The sequence below is a fragment of the Hippopotamus amphibius genome, chromosome 12, assembly GCF_030028045.1.
Source record: "Hippopotamus amphibius kiboko isolate mHipAmp2 chromosome 12, mHipAmp2.hap2, whole genome shotgun sequence".
NCBI classification, from domain to species: Eukaryota; Metazoa; Chordata; class Mammalia; order Artiodactyla; family Hippopotamidae; genus Hippopotamus; species Hippopotamus amphibius.
In genome coordinates, this window is record NC_080197.1 from 96947866 (window position 1) to 96961547 (window position 13682).

At 33.2% G+C, this 13682-nt stretch overlaps 1 protein-coding gene across 12 annotated transcripts in view; it reads left to right on the forward strand.

Moving 5' to 3' along the window:
- KIF21A (kinesin family member 21A) overlaps positions 1 to 13682 on the forward strand; it is a 140191-nt gene that overhangs the window by 109800 nt on the left and 16709 nt on the right. For 4 of the 12 annotated variants that reach the window (XM_057701394.1, XM_057701395.1, XM_057701397.1 and 1 more), the window contains 7 exons: positions 1968 to 2028; positions 2400 to 2454; positions 5059 to 5270; positions 7660 to 7767; positions 9156 to 9284; positions 11419 to 11457; positions 12112 to 12126. In XM_057701394.1, coding sequence (XP_057557377.1) covers positions 1968 to 2028; positions 2400 to 2454; positions 5059 to 5270; positions 7660 to 7767; positions 9156 to 9284; positions 11419 to 11457; positions 12112 to 12126 — 619 coding nt within the window. The remainder of the gene's footprint in view (positions 1 to 1967; positions 2029 to 2399; positions 2455 to 5058; positions 5271 to 7659; positions 7768 to 9155; positions 9285 to 11418; positions 11458 to 12111; positions 12127 to 13682) is intronic. The other 8 variants (XM_057701396.1, XM_057701404.1, XM_057701398.1 and 5 more) reach the window with 5 other exon arrangements.

The window sequence follows — 13682 nt, forward strand, 5'->3', positions numbered from 1 at the left end:
GTCTAGTATGTACCAGAATTTCAGACTCCAGAAGGAAAGCAGGAGTTCTCAGCATAAGCCGTATTGGTTGCACAGATGTTCTGTATAATGAACTTCCCTCATTAGTTAACTGGTGACTAGGGATGCTCTGAGAGCCAAGTTTTCAGATGACAGACAAAGTCCAACCTTATAAGGAGGCCTTTCTAAGGATAGTAGTCTCTGGGGTGCTATGTTAACTCTTTTCCGTACACTACATATATATATATATATATGTATACTTTAAAAAAGACTTTAATAGTAACTGTTTAGTTAACTTCTAATGCTGTGAGATTATACATCTGTTTACTGATATGGATGAACTTTAAGGCATTTTGCAGTGTTAAGTCTCTGCTTTTCGCTTTGATGCTCATTGATGAGTAAAGAAGCTGGTGTTGGGCTAGAATTATGTTCTTAGAGTTGAGAGTAGAGCAGTGAGGTGGTGACATGTCCTGCTGCCCAGATGGCTTTAGTGCTACAGACAAAGCTCAGTCCTGAAAGGGGGTCTGATGTGGTGAATGTTTGGGCGGAGGGCTCTGTCCTCTGGCTAGGTTGTTTATGTCAGACGGTAATTATCTCTGAATAAGGCATATATGTGTATGCAGGAGCTAAGTAGTTTTTACTAAGCACTCATATGATGTTTAACATACTAACTTGTTTCATCACTCCCTACAAGAAGATTACTAGTCAATCTTAGCCTGCTTCTATACATGGGAAAATAAAGACTAGATTTGTCATTTCTTTACATTTTTTATGTTATTGACTAATTCAGTCACCTTAGCGCTTAATTATCCTGTCTGTGAAGCACACCCTCCAGCCTACAAGTGTGGAGTTTGAGATACACATTGCCTTCAAGACCACCATATTCCTAATTTCAGAAAGTAAACTCCCTTTGTGTGGGTCCTAGATGGGCTCCATTTTAGATAATGCTATCAAGTATTACTGAATTTCCATCAAAGTGTTAGCTAAACAGTGAGGAAGAATGGAAGCATCTGAGAAAGGAATTAGCTGACTTATGAGAATAGTCCACCTGTAGGATATAAAAGTAAAATTTAAAGGGAAATGAATCCTATATATTTTTCATTAACATATACGTTATCGATAATATTGCCTTTCCTTTTGTGAAATGGCTTTATAATAAAGTGTGTAAGTTTTGAAAACTTGCACATGTGTTAAGGGCTCACTGACATTTTAAATAATTTACTTTTAGTAGCTGTTTTATTTACTGACTTCTAGTTTTATATGTTTGCTTTTTCCTCTCTTTTTGTTAGCGTGCTACAGTTGTTCCGAAATAGTAGTGGTTTGTTTGTATTTGTTTACAAAACTGTTGCATGGAAACTTGTAGTTTTAGTCTTTTATGTACGTGTGAATGAGCTGCATGCTGCTGTGTAACTTCTGAATACCTTCACACACACACACACACTCTCTCTACTTGAAGACAAAAATAAAAATAAAAGAAAATAAATAAGTTGGAATACTGATTGAGTACAACAAGCATGTTTATACCTATGCAGTTTTTGAAGTTGACTCAGTACATTACAGGGAGCTCATGCAGCATTTACTTTAATCTTGTGTTTTACTCAGTAATTTTTCATACATGGCATAAATGGATGGGGTGGGATAAATACATACTCTGAAGATGCATATAAATAATTACACATATTCCGATAAATACATGATCTCATTTCCATCCTGTGAATGCTATTCTCCTTTGTTTTATCGTTCAACTCATAGCTTCCCTATTTTGAACATATTTTTCTCATCCTAGGACATGTAATCAAAGGAGTTTCTTAGAAATATTTTTTTACATTTCTATTTTGACTCAGTTACTAAAACCAAAGCGCCCATATTGAGAGACCTTGGCTGATGTTTATTGTAGCATAGGGATTACAGTCATCATTCAAATTGTGACATGGATAATACTTAGATTTTGGACATTTTTTTTTTTTTAGAAAATGTAGAGGACAGCACTGATGAGGATGTACCTTTAAGTAGCCCAGGATCAGAAGGAAGGTAAGAGAGGCATAGAAACTTAATGTATTTGACTTGTTTCTATAAAATTTTTAATACTTTTATCTTGTTGCATCAAACAATTACCATAAAACGAATAATTTTGGATTCTATGGCTAAATGAAGAGCACTAGAAACAGTAACATGGAAGCTAAACTAAGTAATGCTTAACCATCAAAAGCTTTAAAATAAAAATACTGGGATATTTAAGGAAGGAAAATGAACCATTTCAATTAGTATTTTGATTTTAAATATTGTCTTTCTGTGTTTTCCATAGGCATATACATTTTTTCCATACTTGTACTCATTAGAGGACATACAGTTTTCTATCAGTTCCCTTTTAATCACATGGTTAATTATTTATTTGCACATAGCTCACTGACTTCAGACCTTATGAAGCTTTGTGGGGAAGTGAAACCTAAAAGCAAGGTAAGGAGAATTGAAAATACCAAGGTAAACATTTTTTCTGCTGTTTCTTATTGTCACTTTATTAAACACATAGGCCTCAGGTTTGACTTAAAAGGTCAGCAAGTAGGCATGCTTTTACCAAAGTTTTCATGTGTAAGAAATCTAGTTCTTTATCATATTCCCCCTGGAAAAAAAATTATATTGAAAAATTTCTCCTCTGTGGAACTTGTGATTTACTACATTCTTGTACTTTTTCCACTAGATAAGATATGCTTATGCAGAACAATCCTTAAAAATAATTAAGAGGTTGACAGAAGATTTTTGAAATCTTAACATTCTAGTATGTTCTTAAGTGTTCCTTATTTATTTTGTTTTACTGTATCTTGAAGTGGTTTGAATAGGCTAACTCTTAACCATCATTTTGTATTAAAAATTGAGGCTGTAATGCATATTTGTAAAGCTTAAAAAAATAAAGGCTACATGCTGTTAAATGTGTAAGAAACACTGGTACATTTCAGATTGAGTGTTGGTAGCATATGATACTAGATGAATTAACTAACCGTCACAAAAAGTTCTTACAGTGCTTAGTAAATATTTGTTGAATGAATGGATGAAATCAGGACCCGAAAGAATAGTACTGTGCTAATGGACGGAATGGATTTAAGGCTGGCAGTGGTTAGCCAGGTAATATAAATGAGTAATTTGGCTGGATGTAAGATAATTAATAGGGGTCATTATGATTACCTGAAGTGGACATGCTCCATCTAAAGCAAATAGCCACCACTCAACGACTGCTTACTTTTGCCATGATGAAATATGTGTCTAAGGCTACCAGATCCTCAACTTTTTAAAGAGAAGCTTTAAATATGGAGTTTAATGGAGAATTTCCTTATCTTTAAAACACTGGGCTAGCCAACTAAAAAACATCGCCAAAAACAAAAACAAAAACAAAAACAACATCTCCAAGTCTTTATGTACGGTCCTTGAGCTACTGGCTTGGTGACGTGAGGTTTAAGTGACTAAGTAGAAGTTACCTAAACTCAAAGAAAACATTCTAGTATAGCTTGGATCTAGTCTAAAGTGGAAGAGAGAATCTCTTAAGGTAACTTGGTCTTTCAGGCCCTGTGAAAGCCAGAGAGAGATGTTAGGTGGTAGGCTAAAGGTCATTTCCTAAAAACCACATGAGGTGGTAGGCTAAAGGTTGTTTCCTAAAAAACGCACCGTGGTTAGGAATTCCCAAGAAAATGATTCAATTGGCAGTAGGGAGAACTGACAGGATGAAAAGCTGGCCTGCAGGGCTTTCTCTTTCCAAAGGTTTTTTTGGTAGTATCTACCACTCCTTTTGGACTGCAAAGATGCCTAAAAGGGATCTCATATTATTTATTTTACACTCAATGAAAAAGTGAAGTTGACTATGTATGTTAAATAGGTGTGTACCAGCACTCTGTTAAATGCAGAGATAAAAAGTTGAATAAAACAGGGTGTCTGCACTGTAGAGGTTTATAATCTGATAAACACCTTTATTATCTGTTAATACATTAGTGATAACAGCCAACTCTAAGCATTAACAACAAGCTAGTGCCTTTGGTTTTTCAGGAGTATGGAAGGGAATGCTTATGGTAAATTTAGATTCTAGGAAGCTAACCTTCACCTGCCTCACCATGCTGCCAAAAGCTGGGGTGAACCGGTGTTGAATATCCAGCAGGCAGATTAAATACCAAGTTAAGGCATCAGGTGGGCAGGGTCATAAAAATGGAGAAGCAGATGTAAAAACTGACATTAAAATAAAGTTAAAATTTATATTAAATAAATCATCTAAGCCTGGGAAAGATCAGAATTCAGTGGAATGTCCCTGCAGTTATCTTTTGGTTTCCTTCCTTCCTCTCTTTCTTTCTTTCCCTTCCTTCCTTCCTCCCTCCCTCCCTCCTTCCCTCCCTCCCTCCCTCCCTCCCTCCCTTCCTGCCTTCCTTCCTTCCTTCCTTCCTTCCTTCCTTCTTTCTTTCTTTCTTTCTCTCTCTCTTTCTTTCTCTCTCTCTCTCTTTCTTTCTTTCTTTCTCTTTCTCTTTCTTTCTCTCTTTCTTTTCTTTCTTTCTTTCTTTCTTTCTTTCTTTCTTTCTTTCTCTCTCTCTCTCTCTCTCTCTTTCTTTCTTTCTTTCTTTCTTTCTCTTTCTCTCTCTTTCTTTCTCTCTTTCTTTCTTTCTCTTTCATGTTGAGGGAGCTGGCCATGAGTGGCAGGGTAGCACAATAATAGTAAAGGCAGATTGCCTGGTTTTGAACCTGGCTTTGCCACTATGTGACTTCAGACTTTTAGCTTCTCTGTGCCTCAGTTCTCTCATTTGTGAATTGGGATTATGATAGTATATACTAATATAGTAAAGTATTTAGAACAATTTCTGGCATACCATAAGTGCAGTACAAATGTTGGCTATTATTATGGCCTCTAAAGTTCTCACCTGGCTGTAGCTCTGGCTTGTCACTATCTTAGATGTTATGTTTGCCACACGTGCTAGGAAAAGACACGCTAAGTGTTTTATCTATTTCAAACTAATATTAAATCTCTATTGCCTGATCATCTTCTCTGCGAAAGCTTGCACATGATTGCTTTTCCTTCCATTTTCTGACTAGGCCCGAAGGAGAACCACCACTCAGATGGAATTGCTGTATGCAGATAGCAGTGAACTAGCTTCAGACACTAGAACAGGAGATGCCTCCTTGCCTGGCCCTCTTACACCTGTTGCAGAAGGGCAGGAGATTGGAATGAACGCAGAGACAAGTACTTCTGCTAGGGAAAAAGAGCTCCCTCCCCCATCTGGCTTCCCTTCTAAGATAGGCAGCATGTAAGTCTGGCCCAGCTGCACTAACTTCCTTTCTTTTGGCTTTTCTTTTTTATTTATTTATTTTTTAAATATGCATGTTACTAATTTCTTCTATTTTTAAAAATTTATGTAAATAAGATCTCTGGTTTTCACAATAATTTCTGTTAGGTGTTGTGGCCCCTAATTTTTGGACATTCAAAATAATTTAAATGAGATGTTCTTTGTTGAATTGCTTTGTCTTATTTCTAAGTTTTAGGGCCTTTCTTAAAGATTATACTTTTTAAAGGCTGAGTTGTGAATTACAGACAAAATTTATTTAGAAACACCTAAACTAAATTAAAGTTATACCTATAAAACCATTATATAAAACAGAAGCTTTAAAGACTCTTAAATTTGCTCTAAATTACATTATATCCTAGTCCTAAGAGCCTGGTCAAGATAGTAAACCTTTGCTGACACTTTTAAAGAAAAATACAAGTATCAATTACAAACGATACATTTTGAATTTTCCTAATTCTTTGCCTTGAAGCACATTACATGTCTGGGATGAGTGTACACACAAAGTATAAATATTGTATTTATTACAGATTTGAAGGAGGGAATATTACCTCTCCCCTCTGATAATCTTAAAACACATTCCATTCAAAACAAATCTTATTTAGAAAATTTTCATTATTATCGTGAGAACAAAGATTTCCCTACACAGGCCAGTGTGTGTTTGAGAGAGAGAGAGAGTGAGTATGTGTGTGTGTGTGTGTGTGTGTGTGGTTAGTTATATTAAAATTACATCAGTCATTCACTGGTAAAGATTTTTAATGACTTTTTTCCAAACTAACTCTCACATGTGATCTAGCAAATGATCTGTTGAATGAACACATCACTGTATTGGGAAATATTGCCCAAAAATGCTTCACACTACGTGACTCTGTAAATAATAAAATATAACAAACTCTCCACTCAAACTTCAATATCTGTTTCCCATAACTTTCTTCATCTTATGGAGATATTTTCATTGCCTTTCATTCAGTAAGCCCATCTGCTACCTTTAGTTCCAAAGTTAATTTTAATGATGACAGAATTATCTTGCATGTGCTTGAGGCGACATGTAATTAACTATTGGATTTTCTCTTAGAGATTGCTAACCAGTACAGCTTATGGCTACAGTGCTTTTTTGATAAGATAACAGTAGAAGAAATGCTTTTGGTGTAGGTAGTGATATAGAACTGAGAACAGATTTTAGAGACTCCTATGTGTTCAGCATTTAGTCTATCAGATGAATAGAGACTTTTGGAACTTCAAGACTTATCTATGACCTGGAATCCAGAATTCAGGTAATACCTTCTTTTTGCCTTTTTTTTTTTTTTTTTTTCATTTTTAAAATGTATCATACAGGACAGGTTGTAGAAAATATCTTTTAGGCACTGTCTCTTCACATGATTTATTATCAAGTTTTCATATATTAAGATGCTTATGTAATTCTGTACAAATTTAAGAGTTGGTCATGTGCTTGGTGCAGTAATTCTTATAATCCATTACTATATGACTTCCATTTCATAAAGTAAAATAATTTACTCAAATGGGCCTTATGATTTAAATGATGCAGAACTTCTAAAATGTGGATTCCTCTCATTAGAAAAATCAGCCACGTAAAGTTTAATTATATTTAGTTTTCACTTTCAAATAGGAATCATTGTAAGCCCATTCTTGGGATCCTGCTTGCTAATTCCTTAGTGGTCTTTTTCTTTTTATTAGTATAACTAGTCAAGGATAGCAAAAATTCATTTTTTTCCGTTAAAGTTCATTACCACTATACACAAAAATCGTAATCTTAAATTATTAATTACATAGCCACTATTGAACATTTAAAGTCTGTAATAAAACAAAAATATTTTTAGTACTAAAATTTATATAGCTAACTAATACTTAAGTACTAGCTAAGTAAAATGATTGTGGTTTTTTGTAATTACTTGTAGTGTTCTTTTGTGACTGTATAAATATTAATTCATTAAATCATTGTTTCTCATATTCTAATATTCTAATATTTTTGTTCCTGCAAAACTGTAAAGACAATTTTTCTTCAACTGAAGCAATTCTAATCAAACACATTTAAAATGTAAAAAATAATTTTAGCTATTTGGCAGTATAGTATTGATGTTTACATTCAAAGATAATAATGGACATATGTATATTTGACAAGATTGCCAATTTAAAAATTAAATATATAGTTGTCAGGGTCCCATAATTAAAAGTAACTCATGTGATATTTTCCTATCCTAGTTCTATTTCTTATTTCCAAATAATCTTTCTCAAGTTCCAGTTATTAATCTATTAAAAATTTAGGTTGAGTATCTGCCAAAGTTATATGTGTATATTTAAAATTAGATGATTACAGAATCTTTTTCTCTCTTAGTTCCAGACAGTCATCTATATCAGACAAAAAACTACCAGAGCCTTCCCCTATAACAAGGAGAAAGGCATATGAGAAAGCAGAAAAATCAAAGGCCAAGGAACAAAAACAGTAAGTTACTCATGCTTTTTATCTACTAGATTGTATAAAATGTCTGATGCACTTAGATGCTAAAGGACAACAGTGAAATTATTTTCCATATTCAGGCTGACTCCAGGACTGTGACTAATTTGACAAATCAAGACAATCAAGTCCGCTGTTGGCTTGTATAAGTAGTCTTCTAACTTTCTTGGTCACACACATACCTGTAAATAAATTTGAGCACTTGTTGCTATTCAGATGCTCTGATTTGTTTTTCAGTAATTTGTATATATCGTTGTATACCTTTGAGGAGAGGTTTATTAAAACTGTAATTTAAATAGTCTTTTAGAAAATTTTGAAATTAATTTCGACTGTCATCTGATAAAACTGACATTGATTTCACCTCTTTAAAGTGGTTAACAAAAATCTAGTGTTAGAAGGTGTGTGACTTGTGCCATTTTCTTGCTGTTCTTTTATGTTTAAATTGGTATTATCCTTAATTGTTTTCTTTGTTGAAATGTTTGAAAAGCTTTTTGTGTGTTTTGTGAGGGTTACGTTACTTAACAGTACATGATATAATCTGATGATCCACTTACTTGGGCATTTGTAAATTGCAACACCACAACACACAGAAAGTTATAAATGTGTTAGAGCCACTGTCACCTTTCTACCCTGTGGCACACTGAGGTCTTCCTTAGGTCACTTAAGGAGCTGACATGGTCTTGAGTAGGAGTATCAATGTTAATCTGTATTTAAGTATTAGTAAAGCCAGTTTTTTTAACATAAAAATAATTATAAAAAGAAGTTTTCATATATTTTCTGTACCCAAGTGGATGTTCTTATACCATCTTCCTCCCTTGCACCAATAGGCACACTCTCTCTACTTTGACCACTGGTTCAGCTGACCTGAATATCATGGAAATTACTCTTCTAATCATGCTTGCTTCCTGTATTTAAAGATGTAATTTACCTGTTTCTCCTGAATTGAATGTCTCAAGAATAAGCAGGAGATAGGGGATGGAGCAAATAACTAATTTAAAAATGAATGAATCGACTGAATAGACAAATTCCTCTTAAACTCTCAGGGTCTGTCTCCCCATCTATAAGGTGAACAACTTGGTCTCAACTCTAAAATTGTATAATTTTAAATTTGTCTTGCTTTATTTAAACTGACTGAAGATTTTAGCAGACAGAACTTTTTCTTTAGTGCCATCTTGTGGCCAATGTAACAAAATTCAGTGGAAAAAAATTTTAATTAAATTGTTCAGAGTGCATTTTATCTTATAAGAAAGTAAGAGAGGAAGGAAGGAAGGAATTCTATAGTAAAAAGCTTTTTTAAAAAAGCATGTTTTTTATAACATTTCTAACAAATCAAAGCCAATTAAAGCCACCTATTTAATGTTCTTTTTTTCTTGTAGCTCAGATTCTGGAACCTCAGAGGCTAGTCTTTCACCTCCTTCTTCCCCACCAAGCCGGCCCCGTAATGAACTGAATGTTTTTAATCGTCTTACTGTTTCTCAGGGAAACACATCAGTTCAGCAGGATAAGTAAGTCATGTAAAAGAGCCCCAATTATTCATTATAATATTCTGAAACTTTCAATACAGTCTGCAGAAAACATTTAGCCTTCTCTCTGTGTGAGAGATGGAGTCTGACTTGTGAACTCTTGCCATATTTCATGTGTTTTTCCAATGGGAAATGAACCATATAGACAAAATTAGAGAAATTAATTTTCCTGCTGAACATTATTCCCTGCTATAGATTTGCATTGCTATACTTAGCACTTGTCTTGCCTTTTCTTTTACAAGTAAATTAAAATTGAAAAATCATTGAGATCAGTTGAAGTTAAATTTCTTGGGATTCTGCAGCTTCATTGAACCAATAAATACCTCTAATCCAGATAGCCTGCATTGGAAAAGAGGCAAATTATTTTACCTTTGGTGGATTTAACAGCTTACAAAACCATTGTCATGTGTGTAACATGTTATCATTTGGTTGTTCTACAAAGACACCACAAAATTTGAGTAATTGTGTTCTTGGGATAAAAGAGTACCTTTATGGGTGGAGGGGTTAGAATTCAGGGTGGGTTGTTGGGGAAGAGAAGTTGGAGGGGCATGGAAAATATAATTTTCATTAAATTTGTAGTGAAAAAATATTCCCACATTGAGCCAGAATCTCTCTTGCAAGAATTTCATACTAACAGTGTTGCCATAAGGTATTTATTAACTCTGATTTGTCTGCTTTGATTTTGAATGATAACATTGTGGATAATGTATGTACTTGATATTCAGTATCCCACACCAGTTCTTTGTTTTCTATGCTATAATCTCCCTGTATATATCAACAATTTCTGAAATTTATAGGGTATTGTTTAAGATCTGTCTGGCATGTTTAGATCATGCTAAATGGCTCTATAGACTTAGACACACCATCATTTTGAAAGATTCTTTAATCTACTTAATTTATGGATAAAATTTTTGCTTAGATTTTAATATAGTTTAATCAATAGATGTAATGTTCTTTAACATGATCCCGATAGGTAACTATTTTTTAACAATATTTTAAAAAATATTGTTAAAAATATATTTAAAAAAATCCTTGAACATTGTTAAATCATACATCTCATTTAACTGCGAAAGAGTTAGAAGAACATTAAGAATGTCTTTAGGAAGTCCATTTTCACTCGTGATATGAAGAAGTACTAAATTTTGTCTCCCTTGCATTCATAGTCATAATATTTTTCTGTCAGTCTTTTGATAATCTTGACAATCTAATCATAGTTTTGGATTTTTTAATGAAATAGTTTATGAGCTACCAATCATTTGACTCTGTTGTCATCTCTATAAACTAAAACTTAGAATAACTGACTACACTTTCAAAAAACTCACCTACTTTTGAATCACTTTCTTTGGGCTCCTTTTTGAAACTAGCATATTTCACCAGCTAGAAGTAGGTCCCACACATTGTTCTGATTACATAATATGCCAGCACTCACTCTATCCTCATTCTTCCCAAGTATATTATATACATGATACAAGATAAATAGATTTTCATAATAACCAGACTTATTGTCAGTCCTGGAGGTTTCAGGTTAAGGCTGACAGGAGTGGCTCACCTATTTTTAAAATCCCAGTAAAACCTCCCAACTATTACTGGGGGAGTGCCTAGTCAGAAGAACTCCATGTTTTTGAGATGAATTAAAACCAAAGGTTATTAAACTTTGATTTGCTTTCCATGCAAACATATAATATAGTTGTGCAATTTCCACATGAGAATCTAAATCTAGAGTAATTATCAAGAAGAATAAAGTTTATTAATGACTTGAAATGGAAAACTTTTTCTACTACTAGTCAAATAGAGTCTTGAAGTGATATATTTCACTTGCTTAATGTTGTTACTCTTCAAGGCCTACATTTTACAAAGTGAAGATAGATAGGTTCTGTGGATCAGTAATAGAAATTTTCTCCCCCCAAATCTTGGTAGAAAACATAAAACACAAAATTTTAACTAATAGCTGTCACTGAATTTGCTGATATCCAGTGCAAATAGAAAAGCAGGGCACTATAAAGGAAATGTTTGCTGTATTTCTGTTATTCATACTGTTGAATCAGTTCAATCTCAGTGTCTTTACCTATTGGCATCTGTATTCTTTTTCCTTATAATTCTAACTCTTTCACTGTAGGTCTGATGAAAGTGATTCCTCTCTGTCGGAGGTACACAGGTACTTTCTATCTTTCCTATGTTCTGGCATTTCATTGATGTTCTAAATTGCCTTCCTATAAACTTTAAACAAATCTCATTTTTGTTGCATTCATAACTTGTAAACCATATAAATGCACTAATATTTTTAAACATTAATTTTAATATATTTTTTGATCATACCTTTGAAAGTAGTGGTAAACTTTTTTATATAATAGCATAAAAACTTATGCTATTTGTGTTCTGTCTGTAATCTAAAACTTTTCTTTAAAAGAAGTTAAGTGCTATGAAAATTAATGTCAAGGTTTGCTCCTCAGTGATTTTTTCCAACTCAAGGTGTGGGAAGTGAATAAGGTATTTTTTCATGTTGATTTATGGATTTTAAATAAAAAGTTTATGGCAGGCTTTGTGATAAAAAAAGGTATGCTACGGAAAAAAGATTACTATGGTATCTAAAATATAGAAAGATACAGAAAGTAAAAGAATTTTTAAAACATAAATATTTTTAACTGGTAGATGCTGTTTTTAAAATAACAATGTTGCATTTTTTCATGTTATAGATTTTTTGGACCCTTAATCTCTTTTTTCCTTTCATTTCCTTTTCCCACTAATCAATTTGTCTCCTCTCTCTTTGCACTTCTTTCCCATGTTCTATGGCCATTTTCCTGATCATCAGTAGATCCTCCAGAAGGTAGGCAGGGGAAGGGAGAGGAAATTAATCTCATTCACAGTATTACAAGACTACTGGTTTTGCATGGATCAAAAATAAGCATTTTTTTCCCCTTCACATTGGATCTCTTGTATAAGTTTGCAATATTTAACCTTAACGTAAACTATTTTAAAGTTTATCTATTTCAGAATGTGAATAGATTAATTTTAATAGAGAAAGAAATACCATGGATATATGTTTCCGATTTTTGTATTTTTTCTATTATCTTCTGTATAAGGTAATCTCTATAAAATATTAGCCCTAGTATTCTGAATATTTGAGAGTATTTTTTAGTATCTAATGAATATAATGCTATGTTTACTGTTGAAATTATTTTTCTTCATAAGTCTGAATAAATAAAATACATAAGAATGCAAAAGAGACATCTTGGTCTCTAGGGCTGTACCATACATAAGTTACTGGAGGCAAATATTACTTTTGTAACATTACAACCTTTGATGTGACAGAATTGTGTTGGACGTTATATCATCAAGGGAACATTCACAGATTCTTAGGATAAAGATAGTCATCTGAAGGCAGGAAATCTTTTGGAGACAGTGTTAAATAACCAGGGGTACTGTTTAGCTTTTTTCTTAGGATGATTTGTGTCATTAAATGCAGATCAAAATGGCTCTTAGGTTATTAACATTAATTCTTTTCTTTATAATCAGCTTGTTAGAATATACATATATATATATTTAATGTTTTAGAAGTAAAAGTAGCAATTGACTATGCATTAGATCATCACTTTTCAACATTTGAAGCGATTGTTGTAATTTGATGGCTTCAGTTCATAGCTATAAACCCCACATAATATTGATAGCATTTCAAAATGGCAGTTTTAGACTTTTGAGGAGGTTTTACTACCACTTCAACTTTAATCTGGTTAAGTTCTTAGATTACCAACAAGGTACTGAGCATTAATTTCAAGAATCTCAAATTGATGCATGTATGTAAATAATACTTTGGATTTTGTAATTATACACCCATGTGATAACAGTTTCTGGTCTTATTTCTGGTAATGAGGAACTCCCTTCACTTTTTGAAATCATTATAACTAAATCCTAAAAATAAAGTTTTTAAAAAAATCCTGAGCCTAATTTACCTCCTTTAAATTTTTATTCATTGGTCTGTCATCAGCCCTCTTGAGCTATACTAGAATTAATCCATGCACCTTTTTTATGTGTATGTGACAGCTCTTTAAATATTCAGCCATTTAACTGTGCTTTTGTATGCTGTCTCCAATGAAAGTTCTCTTCTCAGCTCACTAGGTTTAAATTCATCTGTTCCTAATATGATATAGTCTGCAGATCCTTCTTTCTGCTTCCTCTATTTTGGAAGATCTCCAGTTTTTCAAAGCTCTTATTGAAATGTGGCGTCTAGACCTCAGCCTCATTTCAGATGTTGCCTTGGCAGAATATAGTAGCCCTGTTGCTTTCTTTCTCCTGAAATATTTGCTTCTATAGCACACATCATTGAAAGTGTTGATGGAAGAATCACAAATTGTCATTCCATTGATCTTGTATTAAATAAGCAAA